Source organism: Atractosteus spatula, chromosome 19 (assembly GCF_055471065.1).
Source record: "Atractosteus spatula isolate fAtrSpa1 chromosome 19, fAtrSpa1.hap1, whole genome shotgun sequence".
Lineage (NCBI taxonomy): Eukaryota > Metazoa > Chordata > Actinopteri > Semionotiformes > Lepisosteidae > Atractosteus > Atractosteus spatula.
Genome location: NC_142724.1, coordinates 13,761,673 through 13,782,427, shown reverse-complemented (window position 1 = coordinate 13,782,427; position 20,755 = coordinate 13,761,673). Strand labels below are relative to the sequence as shown.

At 40.1% G+C, this 20,755-nt stretch overlaps 1 protein-coding gene across 1 annotated transcript; it reads right to left on the bottom strand.

The window, feature by feature from the left end:
- Window positions 1-1,990: 1,990 nt before the first annotated feature.
- Window positions 1,991-20,509, bottom strand: LOC148818126 (bactericidal permeability-increasing protein-like). Its single transcript, XM_088937758.1, has 16 exons — window positions 20,346-20,509; window positions 17,499-17,616; window positions 15,286-15,400; window positions 14,761-14,892; window positions 13,222-13,377; window positions 12,115-12,178; window positions 11,802-11,862; window positions 11,446-11,537; window positions 10,585-10,761; window positions 8,224-8,283; window positions 7,654-7,821; window positions 7,377-7,444; window positions 6,890-6,932; window positions 3,912-3,975; window positions 3,320-3,396; window positions 1,991-2,356 (listed from the first exon to the last, which is right to left on the bottom strand). Exons 2-16 carry the CDS (start codon window positions 17,599-17,601, stop codon window positions 2,315-2,317), a joined length of 1,422 nt encoding a protein of 473 aa, XP_088793884.1. The 5' UTR covers window positions 17,602-17,616; window positions 20,346-20,509; the 3' UTR covers window positions 1,991-2,314.
- Window positions 20,510-20,755: the final 246 nt, after the last annotated feature.

Here is a 20,755-nt window from a genome sequence, read left to right as displayed (position 1 = left end):
ATTTAAAAAAATGTTTTTCATAGTAAATTGGTCATTTTGTCAGGTTGTGCAATCTTCAGATTACATTGTTTTTGGCTGAATTATTTTAATACAGATCCTGAAGCTCACACAGGCAGCTCACCCTTGACCAAACGGGTGCTCTCATGGTCTGATTTTGGACAAGGTGTGAAGCCAGAAAAGCACATTATGCAATCTAAAGAGCATGAGAATGATTACAAATGAAAGGAGAACATCTGTTCTATATTGTCCACCTAGTAGATAGTAGCTAATTAATCCCATGGTCACATTCAGCCTTTTCTTGAGCAAGGTCTCGGATTCAATAACAGGGTTGGGCAACTTGCTCTGTATTCCCATAAAGCTTTTTGTGCAAGTAAGTGCCTCCTGTCCTCATTTTGTTTTTTGCTTAAATACAGTTCTTTAAACAGTATTGCCTATTGTTACTGGTTCTGCCTTACAGACTGAAATAACGCTTTCTTCCTTTTTGCAGAAGTGGACCCAAAACCCAAATCCAATCAGGAGCATGTTGTTCACAGGTGCAGTCCTGAATCTTCCAAGGAGCTCTTCACCAGTCACAGTTAAGAGATCACCTTAAAAGGAGGTAAGAGGCCCTGGGCTGCCAGACCTGGCTTGCTGATGAGTTCAGCTACGAATGGTACATTCACATCAGGTATGAAAAAGTGGGCATCCATCTCGACACTCACTACACTCAGTAGTGCAGTTAGTCCTGCAAATGCCAAATCTTGATGTTATTTTTTTGGGGGGATATACAGTATACCCAGAGAGTATATCGATTAAACACATTGGGTCATGATTTGGTGGAGTTCCTACAGGATTCTATGCGCTAAATGGTGTCTTCAAGTTTTTAAATGATGCTATACAAAATAGTATTCTGTGAAGCATGCGCACGTTAAACCCAGGTAATGCTCTACAGTCTTATGAGCCGTTACATCTGGGATGCAGATTTGTATTACCAGGGCTACACTCTCCAGAACATGGCTTTTAAGCACTTTACATTTCGTTTTATTTATAATATCAGGGTCTACTAATTCTGGTAGTAAAATTACTTATGGAACATTTTCATTTGTTTTGAGCTCATGAGCCTGATTACATAGTTTGGTGCTCTACACTTATACAATCAGCTTTTAAAATACTGAATTTGAGGATCCTATACTTACTTGCTTCCTTTGCTGGCTAAAATGAAGGCACTCCTAGCCTTTGCTATAAATACTTGATCCTCAGATTCTTGCTGCATTAAAGGCTCTTTTCTCTCTGATCTTTGCTTCTTAAGTGATTTGTAGCCTTGAAAACCCTTGTTCATTTAGCAGCCACAGCAGCAAACCAGATGGCAAGTGCTCAGGTGTTACAAAAGTAAAGAAAATAAGGAAGTCGTTCAGCCGCCTGTAAGAGATGTAGCGGTAGAAAGCACTGAAAAAGGAGAGTTGTTGAAAGAGCTTTGGATTGGCTTGACCTTAACTGTGAAAACTGTGTCAAGGTTGGACTAAATTGGCTCAGCGGTTCTTAGAAAAATATTTGAAAAGGGTTTTGAATACTCAGGTCAGGCCACTGTTTTGTTGACTTGGGGACCCCCATTTGTGTCACAGATGTAATGATTTAGAGTGGCACAGTGGTTAGTATTGCAGTGCTGAGGTCCAAACTCATACTGGTAGGTTAATAGGCCTCTGAGATCACTGGCCCTGGTGTGGGTGTGGGTGTGTGTGTTTGTGTCTGCGAGTGCCCTGTGATGAACTGGTGCCCTGTCCAGGGTGTACCCTGCCTTGTGGGATTGGCTCTGTCTCCCTGAATTGGATAAAAAGGTTAGAAAATGGATGGAGGAAGTGGTCAGTCTGTCCCAGCGCACCTGACAAGTATGACACTGCTAGGCCACCAGCTCCTTGAACACCAGCTGTTCCAAAGGAAAGTTCCGGATGCTCCGGGTACCTTAGACTACAGCCTGTGCTGATGTGGCATTACACAAACAAATCAGACATTCTGGTTGTAAATAGTTTTTTTATTAGAAACCCTTAGATGAATCTGTAATTTTATTAGAAACAGATGAATCTGTAATTGTTAGTGAGCCCATTCCCCAGACAAATAAGCACTTCAGCTCGTCGCTATGCGTTATTTCATTAGTTATACAATCAACCACCAAATGATTTGTCACCTCTCGGTTCTGATACTTGCAGTAACAGAAAGTCATATGAGTTCTCATTATCTTTTAATTTTTCATCAGTAAAAAATGCTTCATCTTTCAGCCGGGCCGTGCGCGAGGAGGGCTGGCAGCAGGTAGCGGATCAGAGGTATAACGCCGCTGTACTCAGGGGGAGAACTGGACGTCTGTGCCAATCAGCAGGTAGTCCTGGAGGAGACAGCAGGAAGTACAGACACTGAGGGATCTGTCAGGCTCACAGCCCTTAGGCTCTTTGGACAGCTGGCTTTGACAAAGTGAATTCGTGAATAATCTAGTCTGCCTCTGCTCCAGTTAGGAGGTGTATGGTGAACTGGCATGTCCTGCCGTTTTCTAAGCTGTCCAATCAGAATGAGCAGTGACCCCCCCTACACAAAACTTCCTCAAATAGCTGATATCTCAATTGAGTGTTCTGTGGCAGGTCCTCTAAGGAGCTGTTGCGTACATGAGAAACAATGGCTGACAGAAAAAAAAAAGTGTCCTCCTGGAACCATTGATGGTGATTCCAGGTCATTTACATGATCATTTATGGTTTATGCACGTGACTGACCCTGGATATTAGCTCTTCTTTAATTTGTGAAGCCCTTTAAAATGAGCTGCAGAAGAGTGGTTACATTCTTACAAGTTAGTGCAGGTTTCACCGTTTCTCAATTTTTCACACTTCCAGAAAATATTCCCCCCCCTACAGTCCTTCTTTTATAGCAACTGTTGCATGAAAGAGAATTACAAGGTCATAATCAGAGTGTCTGTCACATGACTGTCATTCCAGTAAATGTCTCTGACAGTGGCTGATTATTCTGCAACTGGAGGTGATGAACGAGAATGGATTTAGGTGTGGATGTTCAGTAATCACAGTTATCAAATACCTTGTGCCTACTCAGAAATGAGCTACATCACCATGAGAATAAAAAAAGCATAGAAAAATAAATTGAAGAACTAGGCTTCAAGAATTAGTTATCGGATACATTGTGCCCATTCAGAAATGTGCAACATCAGCATGAGATTAAAAGATAAGCAAAGAAAAATTAATTGAAGGAACCAGACACCACTAGCAACTTTAATGTGCACGTGAGCACATAGTGCAATACACTTAAACCTATTTATACAGACTGAGATCCAAAAAAGGGGTTTTACCTTTTGGATTTGTAGCTGAGTGTTCACAAGATTCATTTTCTCAATGGTTGGAAGAGGATAGCCTTGTTGCAGAAGCGCTGTGGAGACAAATTTTAATTTTGGACCTGATCAGTGAAAGACAGTGGTAGTATGCTGTCAGGTTGGAAACAACAGATCAATATCTTGTCAGTGCTCAATCAAATGCAGCAGACTGTCCTGGAGAGAACAATCTAAGTAGATTATTAATCCTTTAATTAAAAATTAGCTGCACTTCAATAAGATTAGTTTCATGGTATTCAAAGTAATTAAGATTTTTTAATATGATTCACCTAATAAAAGAATGTGAAAATACCACCAACAAATTAATAAAAATTGACTAATATACTTAATCTTTTGCAAATCAAAATAAAATGGGAAAATTCTTATTCCACCTGAATAAAATTAAATTTTTAATTTGAAGTACCTTTGTCCTCATTATTTTGTATGTTTAGGAAAATAGAATAGAAGCAGCTGGCAAGAAACAGTCAATGAAGCACAATACAGAATTGGATATTTAATTTTAATTTTGGTTACAGAACAAGAGAAAGGAGAACAGCAGACCTAGTGCTCTTACCGTTCACTTTGGGCAAAACGGCCACTTTCAAAACCAGCTGAAAAACTGTACTGAGGGATTGGACCTGAGAAATGATTGAATGGACGTGATTAGTTCAGCATAGCAAAATAATCCATTTAGAACACCTCTGAGTGCAACAATCATTTATAAAGAGTACACAGTGTGACTGTTCCAAATATCGTGTGACTTTAAACTGTAAAAAAAAAAGTCAAAGACATTGTCTTAGCAAGTCAATCAAATTCTATACAATATGTACCCCCTCTCCCCAAAATTATATCACCAAAACTTAAGGATTCACAGCAACTAAATATAGAAAGCAATAAAACAGCATTAAAATGGTACTAGATGTATTAAGTTTATTACAAAAGTTATAATATAATATTTTCTGTCTTATTCTTATATTCCTTTTTGATCATTTCTTTCTACAGTTCAACCGATATTCACTTCATAGAAATTCTGTACCTGAGAGTTTGGTAGAAAGACACAATCCAATTTTACCAAGAGTCACTGGCTCACGAGGATGCAAATACAAGCCTAGAGACCTATAGGGTAGGCGACCCTGGTTATTGACTCGGCAGAATTGATTTGATTCTCCTTCTCAGATTGGAACGTCTTAATTGAACCGGTCAAGTGGAGAAGAGGTCAGTCCTGCCATGTTCTCCTGCTGTCAATCAGGTGCCTTGAGAACTGCAGGAAGCTTGCACTCGTGAACCCAGATCACATTCCACTGATGTCGGCCCTTCGGTCGCGGGCTACATCGCACTAACACCCCTCTCTTCCCCACTGCCTGGGCAGCCGCCCTGGGCTTTGCAGTGGGGGGTTCGGATTTCTCCCTCCGTACAGCCATCTGCAGACCCCTGATCCAAGTGCAGTATAGACAGACCTCTGTCTTTGACACTGGAGTCTGTAAACATTAAATTAGCAAATAGCGTCCTGTACATAGCTGTCGGGTTTCGCAGAATAATGCAGAGGATTTCTTAATAGGTCACTTTAACATTATATTGTAACAGATTCTGCATTCACACACTTATTTCTGATGAGGTTATCGCCACCTCTCAGTTATTGCTGAAATGTTAAAAACAGCAGTTGTTTGTTTCTCTGCAAAAGGTGAATTTAGGACAAACCCGGGTCTGGTCAGTAATTAACCGAAGTCGGGTAGGATCCAGCAGGTCACTAAAGAGACCCCATTCTGGCTATCAGTGGCCACAAACATGCACTGCAGATTTCTACGCATAAGTCTGAGCATCATAAGTCGATGAGCCTGTACTGCAAAATCCTCAGCACCCATCTGCCGAAACTCTGTCAGTTCCGTGTCACGGGTTTCAAATGTGGCTTTCAATCTCTGAACCACGGATGGTGTCATGTTTTGAGAAATCTTTAAGATGCTGGAAAAAAATGGAACGTTGAGTGTCAGTGTTCCAAAAACAACTGACAGGTTTACCGAAAAATGCCTTCAGTGTTTCAAAATAGGTTTGGCCTCCACCCTGCAGATGGAAGTCTTGTTTGTTTGAGATGCAGTGTTAGTTAGAATCATTAGTTGGGCAACCGACTTATCATGATCCAGTCCTGGGTAGTTTTTATCTTCTTTTTCTGACAAGAAGATCTTAATCTTAATCAAATCTGTGCACAGAGCATGTCAACACCTTCCCACCTTCCTTCCAGCTTGAAACTGCCTGTGCGTTAAGATCGATCAATGACAAAGTTCACCGTCTTCACCACTGAGGTCATCGCATTAAGCTCAGTGTTAAGAATCTGGGCACAAAGATTCTCTTGTTGATTACTGCAATGGAAATTTACTGTTGGGTGGCCAATTTGATCCTCAGTAATCTCGATACACTTTACAACCGTAGCAAGGAACAATTGATTGTCAGTTTTCCAATATCAATTCTTTTTTTCCTTAAAATGAGGCAATGAATGTCTCAATTACTGTAGATTTTCCCCTGTTGTTGTGCAGTGCTTGGGTTTTAGGCAGTATATCTCTTCTCCAACTTTGTCTAAGTCCCAGTATCTCGTCATTATGATCCACACACTCATCAAGTGAAACACTAAATACCGTTACATCTTGTAACGTATGTCTGCTGTTTGTTTGTTTTCTGCTGTTTTGCTTATATGCCTCTCCTCTGATCTGGCAAACGCTCCATTTTATCATGGAGAAGATCGACCAAAACCTCTTTTATATACTCCCCATCTGTAAATGGCTTTCCACGTTTTGCACACGTTGTTTAATTTTGTAGCTTCCCTCTATGGCTTGACATTTGCTGACACGACATGATCAAAAAGTAGAAGCACAAGTTCCTGACTTCCTTTAAATACTTCACTAGGGCCCGTTTCCCTGACTCAGCCTTGTCCACCTCGTCCTTGAATAATTTTTCAAGCTTTGTCTCAAAATGCTGCTGAACATGTGTTGTGACAACTCTCTCACACCACGGAGCACAACCAGCACTGTCTTGATGTTGAACAAAAGTGTTTTATTCTTTCCAAGATGGCTGAAAGGAGCAAACATCTAATTTTGCTTTGCTAGGGACTGTCATTCCTAGCAAAATTCCTTGTCCAAAATATTTACCCCTGCACTTTCCTTTTCCTTTGTCCTTTTCACCATGTTTTCTCCCAGATGCTTCTTCTGCTGAATGTAATGTAGTACATTTACCAGTCTCTCCATGCCCAAGAGCATTTTTTGGGTAGCATAGTTTAGACATTGACAAGTCAAGTGTAGGTTCCATATTTTTTTTTCCAGCTTAGTTTCTTCAGCTGCACTGTGGGTACCACTCCGAATCAGTTTGTGTGCCACACCTGGCATGCATGCTGTACATTGCCAGCTCCTTTTATATGTCTTTTGTAAAAAAATACCTTTAAAATAAATGCCAACAGGAAATTGTGTTCTGACTCCTGCAGCCTTACAGATACAATATGTATTTTACACCATTTCTATAGTGATCTACTGTCTTACTCTGATCAGAACATGTAAATGAGTATCTTACCTGAAATGGACCCACATAGCTTGTGACCAAGGACAGCTCAAAACTGCAGGAAATAATGGTAGTTCATTACTATTCATTGTCTTTAACATCAATGTGATGTCTACTCATTTCTCTTTATTTAATTCAGGGTCACTGGGGATCTGGAATCTATCCCAACAAGCAACAGGCACAAGGCATTAGACACCCTGAGCAGCACATCTGTCCATCACCAGGCAGACATGCACACCAGCGCCGATTTTCCCAGAAGGCAGTTAACCTACCAGTATGTCTTTGTATGTGGGAGGAAACCAGAGCACCCTGAGCAAACCCATGTGCACATGGAGAGAACATATAAACTCCACACAGACAGCACCCAAGGTCGTGCTAACCACACAGGCCCCATGCCTCCCTGATATCTAATCTTTCTGTTTTCTCTGAAGTGTATTTATTTTATATGATATTTTATGATATTTGTATGCTTATTTGAAGCAAAAGGAAGGTTGCTTACCTGTTAAGAGACAGTGAACCGGCCACTTTTACCCCAGAAACATAGACGTTACCACTCACACTGGCATCCTGAAAGCAAGACCAGCATTAGTTCCCAGAAATACCAGACCCACTCGGATACAGAGCTTGAACTCGTTTACAAGTCACCCCACTACGGAATTTCCTTTAGAGCCTACATCAGGCAAAGGGCAAGCTGATAAAGTCAATGAATCAGTGAATCAGGTCTTTGAGCTCAGTGCCTGATGAGTCAGGAGTGACAGCTGTGAAAGTGGACTCACCAGACCGAGGACGAAGAGAGGCGTGAGAGTTGAGTTGGGCTGGATGGCGTATGCAGTGATGCTGCCGACGGCCTGCAGTGTCATGTTGTTGGTCTGGAAGGTGACAAATGGCTGCTTGGTGGACTTTACCAGCAGCTCCATCTGTAGGCCAGGGTAGCGCTTGGCAATCTGAAAGTCAGAGGGAGTTACAGATCCCAGTGCTTAAAGAGGCTGAATAGAAAAATTCTGTGGTTGATCGGTAGATCCATAAGCTTTTTGCTAATGCTTGTAAAAATTGCACTTTACAGATCTGAATTTAGAAAAAGAGCAACAACAGCCGTTAATGTGTAGCTGATACAATAACAAATTGCAAGAACGCTAATGCAAAGCTGATCATGCAGTATTATCAATGTATTAGAGGTTTCTGTTTCACCTTAACTACCGTGCATCTGTATTTAAGATGATTTCATTTTTTGTAGAAAATGCCAAGCCCCTTTAATTATCTTGACACCAACCATCCACTGTACACAAAAATTAAAAACTGTACTGAAGTGCTGTGAACTGTTGGAAGATAAAGAGAAACTGCACAACCTCAGGAATGAAGGCTCCAAAGGTTTTGGTGCTGAGTCTCAGGGGTGAGGTTTTTGGAATCTGTGAATAAAACAAAGTTAGTTAGTTTTCTTAATCAGTTTTCAATTAACATAAGGGAGTCCTATTTTCTAAGAAATAATAGATGTTTACAATAATGTAAAGTATGGAAAAATTTAAAGGTTTAAGTGTTTTTAATAGAAACAGTGACGTGAGTTAAGAACAGGTGCAACAATAGTGGAACATACAAATATTAAACAATAAAAAACGACAAATATCCAAGTCACCTACACAAATTCAGTGTCTGCGAACAAACTCACTTTTAAAACTCACTTATAAACACTTTCTTACTGACTCATTTTCTATTCCTTCACACACATACCTGTTTTTATCAAAACCCGTTTCACTAATTATTTAAAATTAAACATTGACTTAAGTGCTAAGTGCAGAGTTCTGTACTGATGTTTGTGAGGATTGACGACAACCCAGTCACTTTCACCCCTTCCTCACCTTATTTCTTTGAAAGCTACATATATATATAGTACAGAAAATCCTCCTTTTGCATTTCATCTCGCATTTCTCTCCTGCACCCCATCTCCACCTTTAGAGATACCCCTTAGTTGACTTCTCAGTCTGCATGAGGGTCCCAGACTCTGGACTGGCCCCTAGTTGAGCAGGACAAATCTCACTATACCTGAGCGCTCAGTATACATCTAATACTTGGGTGTTGTAATTCCTTTTTAATTTGCTGCTTACTAATGTTTTAGAAAGGCTGCAGACGCAGGAGGAAACCATTTAGCTCAACTAACTGTACATTTACAGTACACGACCATATTCACAAACATTTGGCAAACAATTATGAAGATTTCCAAGCGTGGTAGTGTAGTGTCTCAGAGAGCATGTGGCAGATTTAAATAGCAAAAGAGGGCTCGGGTGCCAAACCAATTTCATTGGAAATTTTGATTGAATCCACTGGCCATTTGCTTGTTTTCTCCTAGATCAATAGAGTTTGCAGCTGTAATCTATCTGCGAGTGTCAGTCGGAAATTAGAATAGTCTACTCATTTTATGCAAAGGGGGCATCTTTGTGTGTTGATACTAAGACATCATCTGACCTTGAAAGTGAAGCATGTGATCATTCAGCTAATTCAGAGGCCTGAAGTGTGTGATATAAATAAAACATGGAAATATTGCCTCAGATTACACCTAGTTCAATGTTGAAATGTATTTGTTGAAATTATTGAAAGGCTGAATGCTTTGTTTCACCCACTCTGCCACTCTGAGCAGTTCCTATGCCTGGTGTTAGCAATCAGATTGCGTGATGTGTGGAAAATCAACTCTGCTGATGTTTCTTACAGCTGGAGAGTGAGCTAATATACAGAAAGCGGGGGAAGATTTTTAGGCACTGTAGGTACAATGTTTCCTATAACATGCAGGTGTGGTGTTCACAAATGTTTCTGGAGAATGTAGGTCGTATTTGAAGAGCTTTGCTGAAAATTCCACCCCTGATTCAGAGTCGAGTGGCACATTTTAGGGATTGATCACTCCTGTCAGAATAATATTTTTTTATGAATCATCAGTTAAATCATGTCCTAAAGCAAATGGGAATTTGTTCCGGTTGAGCAAATCAAGTTACTTCAGAATCTGTTGGAATGATCGATTGAAGTTGGTAACCATTGTGGAACAGACTTTTGAACAACGGCTAGATCACAGGACCAAACAGAAGCGTGACAAAAGAATGCGATATCTTTGGTGGCCTCATCCTGACAGCCATCATTACCCTGCAAATTTCTCTAGTTCTCTAGTTTAGAGGGTATTTCTCCTGTACATTTAATTTTCATACCAAAGCAACTTTGATTAATATACTCCATACGTGTTTTGATTATTTTTCCTATTATTTGTACGGTTCTTGGGCGATATGGTGGCACAGTGGTTAGCACTGCTGCCTCTCAGAGCTGGGGCCCTGAATTCAATTCTGGACCTGGGGTACTGTCTGTGTGGAGTTTGCATGGTCTCTCTGCATTCACATGGGTTTCCTCTGGGTGCTCCAGTTTCCTCCCACAGTCCATACACATACTGCTAGGTTAATTGTCTTCTGGGAAAACCGACCCTGGCGTGAGTGTGTGTCTGTGTGTCTGCCCTGAGACAGACTGTCATCCTGTCCAGGGTGTATCCTGCCTTGTGCCTGTTGCTTGCTGGGATAGGCTCCAGCACCCCCATGGCCCTGTGTGGGATTAAGCCATTAAAAAAATGGAGGGATGTACTGTTCTTTGTCACACGTCACTGTGCTTTTACCCAGTGAGGTAGGGACTACAGTTAGCTGAGGTTTGTGCTGTTTCAATGTTTGCGAAGGCGGGAGACAGACCATGTTGTCCGTGACGTTGATGCTGAGCACACCCGTCGTGCTGTAGACGAAGCCGGCGCTGTTGGGCGTGAACTGGGACACTCCAAAGTACAGCATGCTGTTGGCCTGGGCGGGCATGGAGAAGCCTGGAGCAGGGAATGGAGGCTCCTGGTGTTTCCCAATATTATAGAACTCACCCTGCAGAGGGAGTCCGAAAAGGAGAGCTCGTGTTAATTTTAGCTTTCCAACTACAGAGTTATATATCCCTTTGACTTTGAAATATTTGTCTCTGAAGACCTCACCATGTTGGCTGAAGAGATGATGCTGCATTCATTTTACGGCAACCATAAACTTTTATTACACTTGCTTTCACAAAAATCAATATATTTTTTTAAAAAGTGTATCACCTGAGTAGCCAATTAGCTATAGATTAAGGTCTAGGGTGTAGAAGAGAGTTTCAAAGTCTCAGAAGAGCTCGGTAATGGTTGCCAAGCTTTAAAAGATGTAATGTTGGATCCTCTAAGTGTGTATCTAAATTTCTGCAGCTTAAGAAACTGCATCATATCCCTTGAACAAACTATGGTGGGTCAGTTTCCTTCCAATTGAAGAGGGTAAGGCACCATGCAAAGGCGAGTTGTAAAAGCCTGGCTGTCAGATTGTATTTTTGAGACAGTGAGGGTAACAGGTGGCACAACACTATTTATATTAACTATTTATATTTTTTATATCGGTAATGTGTATTATACGCAATTTAAGCATCATATATTCTTCTTGGCTTAAAATTACTTGTCAAAAAGGTTTAGATTTACACAAGGTTGATATTAATATGGTACATTAAGTAGGGATAGTATGTATGACAGCTTTAACATCGGTCTTGCTTACCTTTAAATTCAGATCAATATAGTCTTTCGTTATAACAGGGGATGAGACCATGGAGTATTCAATCTCGGCATACTGATCCACCTTGGCCAACACTGGAAGACAGTAAACCCACTAATTACACCATATAACTGTATATGAGACAGCAAACATTTATGTCTGTGGAACATTAATGATTGTGAATATTTATTGTATCAGTCTAGCTTTATATTCCACACTGGCCAGAAAAATCCACAGTTTTGAAAAGGAATGGGATATGAATGCATTCTTATTAAATTCACGTTTATAAGAGGAAAAGTTCTGCACTGACGCATTGTTTCAGGAGAGTATGTGTGAGGTGATCTTCAAGGCCTGCCTACCATTCAAAGTTTTCAGGTGAGGATTAATCCCAGCTATGGCGTCAGTAACCAAGGGACAGAGCTGAAATGACACCATGAAGCTGGAGGTTAGTGAATGTCATAGGGACCACACAGAGGAAATCTCTCTCACTGACTGTTCGTTAACATCTTTATACATCTGCTTGATCCAAACCTCTCATGCTGACCCTAGTTCAAAGCTACCGACTAAATGCAGTATTATTGATTGCCCTGAGTGCTCCAGCATGCCTGTGACAGCTCGTAGTGCTGGATGGAAATGCATATCTAATGGTTTTGTGTCTGTTGCAATACTCACTTTATCCTGAAGAGCTTTTCGCAGGGCTTTGTCGATAAACGAACTGAAAAGGTTGTAGAGCCAGCTTTAAAGACAAAGTAGAAGATGTTGTTAACGTTGTTAAACAGATTGTGCTGAAATCGTAAGATTTTTTGCTGTTGTTGTATCGGTAGTCATTTAAAATCTGCTTCACATTCACTGGTTAGTTGGTCTTAAAGGGGACCTGCAATGCTATTTTCATATTTCGGGGTTAGAAAGAATCAGCATTGATGAGTGCACTTCAAATGGCAATAAAAGTTGTACACAGTAACTTGTAAAACCTCCAATTTACTTCACAAAATATATTAAATTTCCAGGTATGGGCAGCGCCATATTGGGCAATAAAACGTCCAGTGATGTGTGCAGCCCTATTACACTACAAACAAACAAGCTTGTGAACACATTTCTTTTAATCCAACAGAAATATTGCTTTAGATTTCGAGACGGTTTTGCCAACAAAAACTACTTACTTGTTAACTCTGCATGCAGGTCACATTGGAACATTTATGTGCTGAAATATCTGCTGCACAACCTGTACTTATTCGCTCGTACGTCACGTTACAGTCTTATGAGTTGGTCTAATATTATCCTTATCATTCTTCCTCTGTCAGAAGACTTAGCCAGTTGTATTTACAGCATTTACCCCAGCATGCCTATGTGTTGTAACCTTCGAGTACCAATGCAGTTTCTCTCTGGCATAAGAGACAATGGTTAGTCAACTTTTAGATTGGCATCGTGGCAGTTTACTGGGCTGTAATCACCCCAAGACCAGCTTGGAGGGTGAGGACTAGTTAAACTACCTCTGTAGCAACAGCAGTCTAATTAACATGTCCTGAGAATGAGTTTTGCTACAACAACGTAAGTTATTGACTTGTAGTATGTAAAAGCAATGAAACAGATAAAGACCAAGAAAAGAAATGGTTAAAATGATGGAAAAGACAACTTTCAAGCCTGGGATTTCTCCAATTGAAGGGACTGAGCTAGTCTGTCTCTAAACGTTGTGTTAATTGTATGCGCTTTGGCAAGCCTGAAATTCGTCGGTTGTGCCAAATGAAGCCCCTTGAACGGACAGGCCCCTGAGGGAGTTACCTGGCTCCTCCGTGAAACTTGATTTTGGCACTCCCTACACTGGCAGAGCAGCTGGTGCAGCTCACTGTGGGCCGGCCGGTCTCATCGCTGCTCACCGCCATGACGGCGGAGATCGACAGCTCGCTCACCGACAGGTCGAAGGAGCCGTGGTCCTTTCTGTGTGGCCAGAGAGCAAACACCTGAGACACGTCCCTTGGAGCATCACGCTGCTCTCAGAGACACTCGTGTCCAATATCAAAAGTGGGCATGAAACAGTTCTGCTTGTGTGTTAATTTAGTGTATTTGGGGGAGTTTTCACTCATATCAGTGGTGGAAATAATTTAGTGTATTTGGGGAAATATTTACTCATATCTGTGGTGGAGCACTTCTACAATAATAATTCTCAATATTTTAAGAAACAAATACAAATATTCCATGGAGAAAACAAATGTTATTGATATATACAGTATATAATCACTCTATCAATAATTCAGATAAAAACTTAATACTGCAGCTGACTAGACTGTAGTAGTTCTTTATCCTACTCTGCTCTTTAGCATGCATTATTATATCATCATTAAATCAATTATTTTACCCCTGATTCAGAGTAGTGTGGCACATTATGCAGACTACTTTAGAAGTGCTATGAATTATTATATTTGTAGATGATCTTCTTAAGTGACTTGTCCCATGCAACTTAAAGACATCTGGTATTTTGGGACTTGGTGTAAGAATATATCATACCCATTATTTGATTATTTTTAAGACAAATCTTCCAGATCTAATCATGTAATCATAATAGCATTTACAGAACAAAGCAACTCTTGTCATTTGTAATTAATCTCATTCCAGAAAACACAGGGGTCACATTTCCCTTCATCTCTAACACGTCAATCAAATACTTTTTTCAAACAGACCATATGTGATATGTAATATGTGATGGTGCACTGCAGAGCATGTAGGTTTCATTGCGGATCGCAAAGCCACATCTCCCTTGTCTTTTGACCTTTCATTATTTTAACCAGCAGGCAATTTGTGCCAAAGGAACTGGAATTTGACATGTAATGACACCGGTCATTAGAATTGTTAATTCAAGTTTTGGTCACTGAAGGTTCAAGATAATTCAGGATGAACTGTCATCTGAGGGCTGTGATTTCTGTTGCACACTGAAGTTCAAAGGGATAAACAGAGGAAGAATCCTGCATTGATTTATTTATATTATTTTGTCAGAAATCAAAGATTTAATGGAATCCAGAAATGAGGATACCACATAGTTGACTGATGTTGCTTGTTTTTTTTTTTCCTGGATTGAGTGCTTTTAACAGATGCTATTAAATTCAACTTAAAGAAGGGATAATCATTGATATAATCAGTGCAGCAAAAGTTTTAAAGTCGAACTTTGATTTTAAAAGTACTACAGAAAGGAGGAAAGAGTAGTGCTAAGACAGTGTTGTCTCTTGTAAAACTGTAATTAGATTGTGCTCGTAGTTATGGAAACCAAATTACGCAACACGTTGCTTATTTAAAAGATTAATCCCAGACCTGGAATGTTAAACCTACATGAACTTTAAATATTTCACTCTCCAGTTCCCATCGATGCTGATGTAGGCATTGCCAATGGACAGGCTGAGCCCACTGCCTGGTGTCAACACAAGCGATGACTGAGGTAGGCCAAGACTCACTACCTGCATCCTGGAAGTACAAGAAAATCAACAGTGAGATAAAAGCAAGCAATACTTCTCTGGACCAAGTAAACTTCACTTTTCCCACATTGAGTATTACTTTAGAATAAACTCTAATAACTTTAGACTTCTGGATGATTGTGTTGGATTGGATTTGGGGACATCATTTCTTATAGATGGTCACTTTTCCACTACTTCAAATATCAGGACCAAAGGGTTTCCTTTCAACTTGAAAATAAGGCAAAACACAGCACTTGACAAAAATTATATAGCGAGTGCATTTTAAGAAACTTACACACAGAAATGTTCCCTCACGCTTTGAAATTAATTAATATATGACACTGACTGAAAGCGTAGTCAGCTTTTCTGTCTCCCGGAATTGAAATCGGAGCCTGACACTCACCCTGACAGGCTGTACTCCACACTGCCAACTGGTGACACTGACTCCTTCCCCGATATGTCGGGAATATGAACAGATTTCAGTTTCTGCTGCAGGACTGCTATTCCAATCTGACGGCCTGAGGAGAGAACAAGTGTTTAGTGTGGAGACAGTCTGGAGAATATTGGATATATAGAGTACCGTACAGTATGTGCTCTTCGGAAGGGCTGTTGTAACAGCAGCCTGCCACAGGAGGCTGTCAAAAGGACTTCATTATTTGTAAATAGACTCACCGGGTGTCAATTAGTTCATTAATTGAACTAATTGAGCCAAGTTAAAACACTACATTTACACTAAATTTAGAATACTAAGTGATGATGTAATTGATTGAGTGGAAAGGTCATATAAGGGTATAAAATAGGAAGGGAAAGAAGCCGAAGTTGTGCTTAAGCAGGATGGACTCGGAGCAAGTAAGTTTCGGAGACTGGTTTTGCTCCATTTTTTTCATGAAAAGGATTTTTTGAGGTGCTTTCCTTTTGAAGAGAGATTGAGGGCCTTTGTGGGACAGATTGATTTTATTTTTCTCCTCAGTTATTATATTAGTGAAGATTATTTTGCATTTTCTCTTTCCAAGAGAGCATCCCCTGGCAAGTCCTAACAGGACTTATCATTGGGAGAGTGTTATTTAAGCCAAGACCTCACTTATTGAAAGATTCCAGATATACCTACTCCCCTTGGGATATCACAACATATATTCAAATTGTTTGTTCTAGACTGAGAATTATTTCCTTTGACCCGTCTGTAAATAGATGTTCCCCCAAACTGGGAATTACGATATATTTACATTTTTCTTATTATTCTTATTTTCTTATTTGAAGACTTTAGTATTCTACATGGGATCTTACCAGTGCATTCTAAAACGTATTCAACATTCATGCTATACAGCATATCCAAGCGTTACTTTATTGCTTCTTCATCTTATCTCTTATCTTATTATTTTGGGGAGAACATCAACATAAACATCCAGATACCATTCATGCATATCTTCCTGCAGCTTAGAATCACCCAAGCGTTTGAGCTAAAATCTAAAAATACGTTTTTTGACATAATGTGTTTCCTCCCATGAGGAAAAGTCTCAAGAGACTGAAGACACATGTATATGTTTTATGACAGTTCAAATGTTATGATGGTTCTGGCATCTAGAGAATCTGTGTGTGAGGGTTAATGCTCTGAACTGCTCTGTGATATTACTGAGGGTGTGTGAGACCAAAACCATCTTACAGAGGCGTCAAAGTGAATTCCACAGAAAACTGGTGATGGGTTATTGGTTTTTCAAAAAGAATACAGGATTCAAGGAAAAACATGAATATTTTTCACTATAATTCTCCCCTTTTAAGTAAATGTGAGAGAATTGTAAGTTTTTGGACATTTTATCCACCAGGGAATGCAATTTAAAATATTCATTACTGTGACATCTATCTATACAAATTCCAAAAATAATCTGAGTTGGTTTCATTTGAAATTCCATGCGATGTTGTATACTGGAAAGCAAGAAAGATCCCGCTCTTTGACTGCTTTAGCCTGTGAGAGTTCAATGAAATCTTCCAAAGATGGAGGAAAGATATTAATGGAATCCCTGTTGGTCAGAAAAAAATAACATATCATCAACATGTGAAGACATTTTGAGAAGTCTCTTCCCTCTTTTAAACTAATTTTTGATGGCAGATAAAGGGGAAAGAGAATGTCCTCACTCTGTTCTCCTCCCCACTGAGAGCTGGTGTGTGGGGAGCGTACTGGCGCATCATCCAGTTGGGGGCTATACAGTGGTGGTAATGGAAGGGGGTGAGCGCTTTGAGTGAAGTGTTCAGAAAAGAGGCATATAAGCGTAGGGAAGTCTACTCAGATTCAATACTCAGATGTTCAGAACATACAGAGATACTTAATTAAAAAGCTGTTCCAAGGAGATAGTTTGGAAGAAAAAGGCATACTCCACACTCGCATATACTTTCCTTAAAATCTACAGAGCAGAAAGTGACTGGGGGGCATGTCTCATTTCCCCAGAGTGAGAGTGATTTTATTTTTGAAAAAATGATGACAGACAGCCCATTGCTACTAACAATTTGACACGGACATGGGCTTCAGTTCACGGCCAGTTCTAAATTATACATGAGCTTGTGTCGCTGTTCTAGGCTCGACATTTCCCGGCTGGCGGGCAAGTCGGAGAGCTGTACACCTACCATATTCCAGTCCCTTCTGTGTGAGTCTCACAGTGATACCTGGGTTTGTGCACAGGGACAAAGGGCTGAGGACGAGAAGATGAAGCAGCCACCACATAGCCATAGTGTCTTCAGCAGCCTGGAAGAAGAAAGCAGGCCACACGAGTTATACTGCAGGGCACATCAATTATTATAATAACTACAAATAATTAATATCTTTCCTGAACAATCTTTTAGTCTGAGATACAATGAAGAACCAAGCACTATTACATTCTTTGTCCACTTCTGAGAGTAATAAACTATTTTTATTCCCATTTTATGTAGGTAAAGACAAAGAAAGCATCCTCCACACACAATATATGAGTACACACTGACGTTTTGACATGTGAAACAATGGACTGGTTAAAATAATTGATTTTACTTCATATGGAATTCAGAAATTTGAGAAAGATGCTCCTCTAAAAATCCGCTTAAACTGAAGAAGTGGTCTGTATTATCACACATTCAGCTCAATAGTTTTATTCCGCTTTTCATAACACCCCAGTAAAAGACTCACACAAATGTTTGCATCTGTAACTAAGACGCACCTTTTTTTATGTGAGAACATTGCCTTCTCTTTTTACTTTACCTTTCATTTTACTTTTATCCAGAAAAAAATCTTATACTGACAAAGGGACTGTTTCAATTATATCTATAATCTGAGCTGCGTTTTGAAGTTATGAAATAATAACAGGTACGGGCAGGTACAGAGAGATTAGGCGTTAAAGTGGTGAATGTAAAAAAAAAGACTTGAGACTCCTCTGCGAAGAACCCTGGGCTACAATACAAAAACAATATTATGTAATGGGGTAGGAAGTTACACTTATGAAATAATAATAATCAGTATTTGATGTCAGTCCCTGACAACAGCTTGTTATGAGAGTAAATTATATAGACTAATAATAATTAACCCTATCTTTTCAGATCCCCTTACATCTGAGATGATATCTATGAGCTCTCTGATTATTATTATTATTATTATTATTATTATTATTATTATTATTATTGTGTGTTCTATTTATCCTGACCTGTGGCCCACGTTGTCGTGTGTCCTATCCCCATTGTTTTCATCTTACAGGGTAGGGCGTTTTGGTGGAAAGCATACCACAGACAACTGGAATTTACTGAAATACAGCAACTGAAATTTAAACACCACAACCCAGAGGGCAAAATAGCTCACCGAAAAAACTCTAGAAAAGGTGTTTTTTCTTCCTTGAGTTCATTTTTCGCTCTAAAAACTTCTTTGCTTGGATCTACTTACCTTGTGTGGCAAAATAAGACCTTTGAGAACTTGTAGGTTTTGAGAAGGACCAATTAAATGCTATTCCCCCAGATCCCTAAACCATCCATTCTGTATATATATATGAAGATTTATTTTGCTGTGATTTATTCATAGATCTAAATTGTTCATCACTGCTCCTAGAACCTTTTTCTGGGGTTCAGTTAATTAATAGCTGTAGCCTTGTTAACAATTCATTCAGTTACATTTATAGCTTCTCCCATGGCCTGTGACTCTGAGCCACAACTGTGCCTCAAGCTTGAACTGAAGAGCAGTACAGGACACAGGCCTCACCCCCTGTTTCTGAGTCACAACGTGCTGCTTCAGTGAGCCATGGTAAAGAGCACAAAAAAGGCAGTGGAGAACACTTCCTTTTCACAGCAACAACCGGGTGAAAATTCACATTAAATGCTAAGAAACCCAAGGGAAATAGATTTAAAACCAGTGAAAGGATGGTGTCTCTCCTCTTTGGAAAATGATCATACTGCCATGTGAGATATTATAAATAAGAGGCTTTGGGTGTTTTATATTAGATTATTTTGTGCAAAAGGGTAAAACATTTAGCACGAAAATGAAGCATGTGACGTTACTGATTAAGGAAAAATGTGTACACGACACTTCAGTTCAGTCTACAGTCACCCTCCGGCCAATAGTGCTTCCTTCTTTTACCTGCTGTACAATCTGTTCTTGAGCAATAGCCAACAAATAGGAAGCACAAAATGTCAAACTGTTCCATACACCACATCTATTTGAATTTGGGGGGGGGGGGGTTGATTGCAGTTCTCTTCTCCGGTTCTGTTACCAACTTCTCCCCCCACAGCACCTGCAACAGCCCGTCACCCACTGTTCTCTCGCTGTAACACAGGCCCCTGTCACACAGAAACTGGTTAACAGTGGGAGGAGTCATGTGATGTTTTCTTGCATGGAAGATAGTGCCCTGTGTTGCTAAATGACTTGAACCTCTGTTTGCCAATCGGCAGTGAAACTCCGAGAACCTCAAGTTCAAGCAACGTAGGATTTGTTAAAAGCACTCATCCAGAAAATTAATTTGGTTTTATTATGAATGCATTAATGTCCTAAATAAAGACAAGGTATGATGGTATAAGGCATAAAGCTGTAACATGGACATAAATTACATTACTACACTAGATTCAGGTATTGCAAAGTATGCATGATTAATTCTCACTGTTTTGCCCATAGAGGTAACTGCAACCTCGACTGTCAAACTGGAGTAGAAAATACATTTTGCATATTAAAACAAAATACTAAAATTAACAAGCAGCTGTGGTGAAAGACGAAACAAAGTGGAATAAAGCACAAAAATGCTTTTACCAAATAATCGCAAGGCACTTCCTTGTCATAACAGCTTCGGAAAACTAAAAGCGACTGATCTGTCAAGAAGATCTGAACTGTAGCCAGCCTTTAGACTCTGGTTTTAAACATGCCTCGGGACTCCTGCTACAGCTGTTCCTGTATCTGCGTCTCTCTGATCGCCACCCGGGCCCTCGCCCAGGTTCTTTTAAGACAGAACAGGCATTTTCTCCAGTTACCTTGTTCAGTTCTGTCAGTGCAGGGCTTCTCCTTCCTCTTGCAGAGGCAAATCATCCACTTGTTCCTGGGCAGTGAAATGTGGTGAGAGAGACAGGCTGCCTTTAACATACTGTTCTGAACCAGGAAGAGGGCAGCTCTGTAGTGAATTGTCACTAAACCACATTCCAGCTGCGCACGTTTGCTTCCCGAGAGCCAGAAACGCTCGTGCTTGTAGATATCGAAAGCATTTACGCAGTGCTATTAAAGACAGCTCCAGCTCTCAGTTCAACCTTAGTGTCATAAAATACATTTTTATTACTGTACACAGGATTGCACATGAATTAAAGAAAGCTTGGTGTGGTGTCAGCCATTATGACTCTGTCATGGCACCTGACCAAGAAAGGAACTAAGCCTAGTGGGTCGATGCCCA

What these genes read in the sequence shown, in the direction of transcription:
- LOC148818126 (XM_088937758.1), bottom strand. Translation starts at nt 17,601, where the DNA reads ATGGCTATGTGGTGGCTGCTTCATCTTCTCGTCCTCAGCCCTTTGTCC. An exon ending in TTGGAGCCTTCATTCCTGAG is followed by an intron (nt 7,822 to 8,223) that starts GTTGTGCAGTTT and finishes TCTGACTTTCAG; the next exon opens with ATTGCCAAGCGCTACCCTGG. An exon ending in GCTATGTGGGTCCATTTCAG is followed by an intron (nt 3,976 to 6,889) that starts GTAAGATACTCA and finishes ATCATTTCTCAG; the next exon opens with GTCCAATCCCTCAGTACAGT.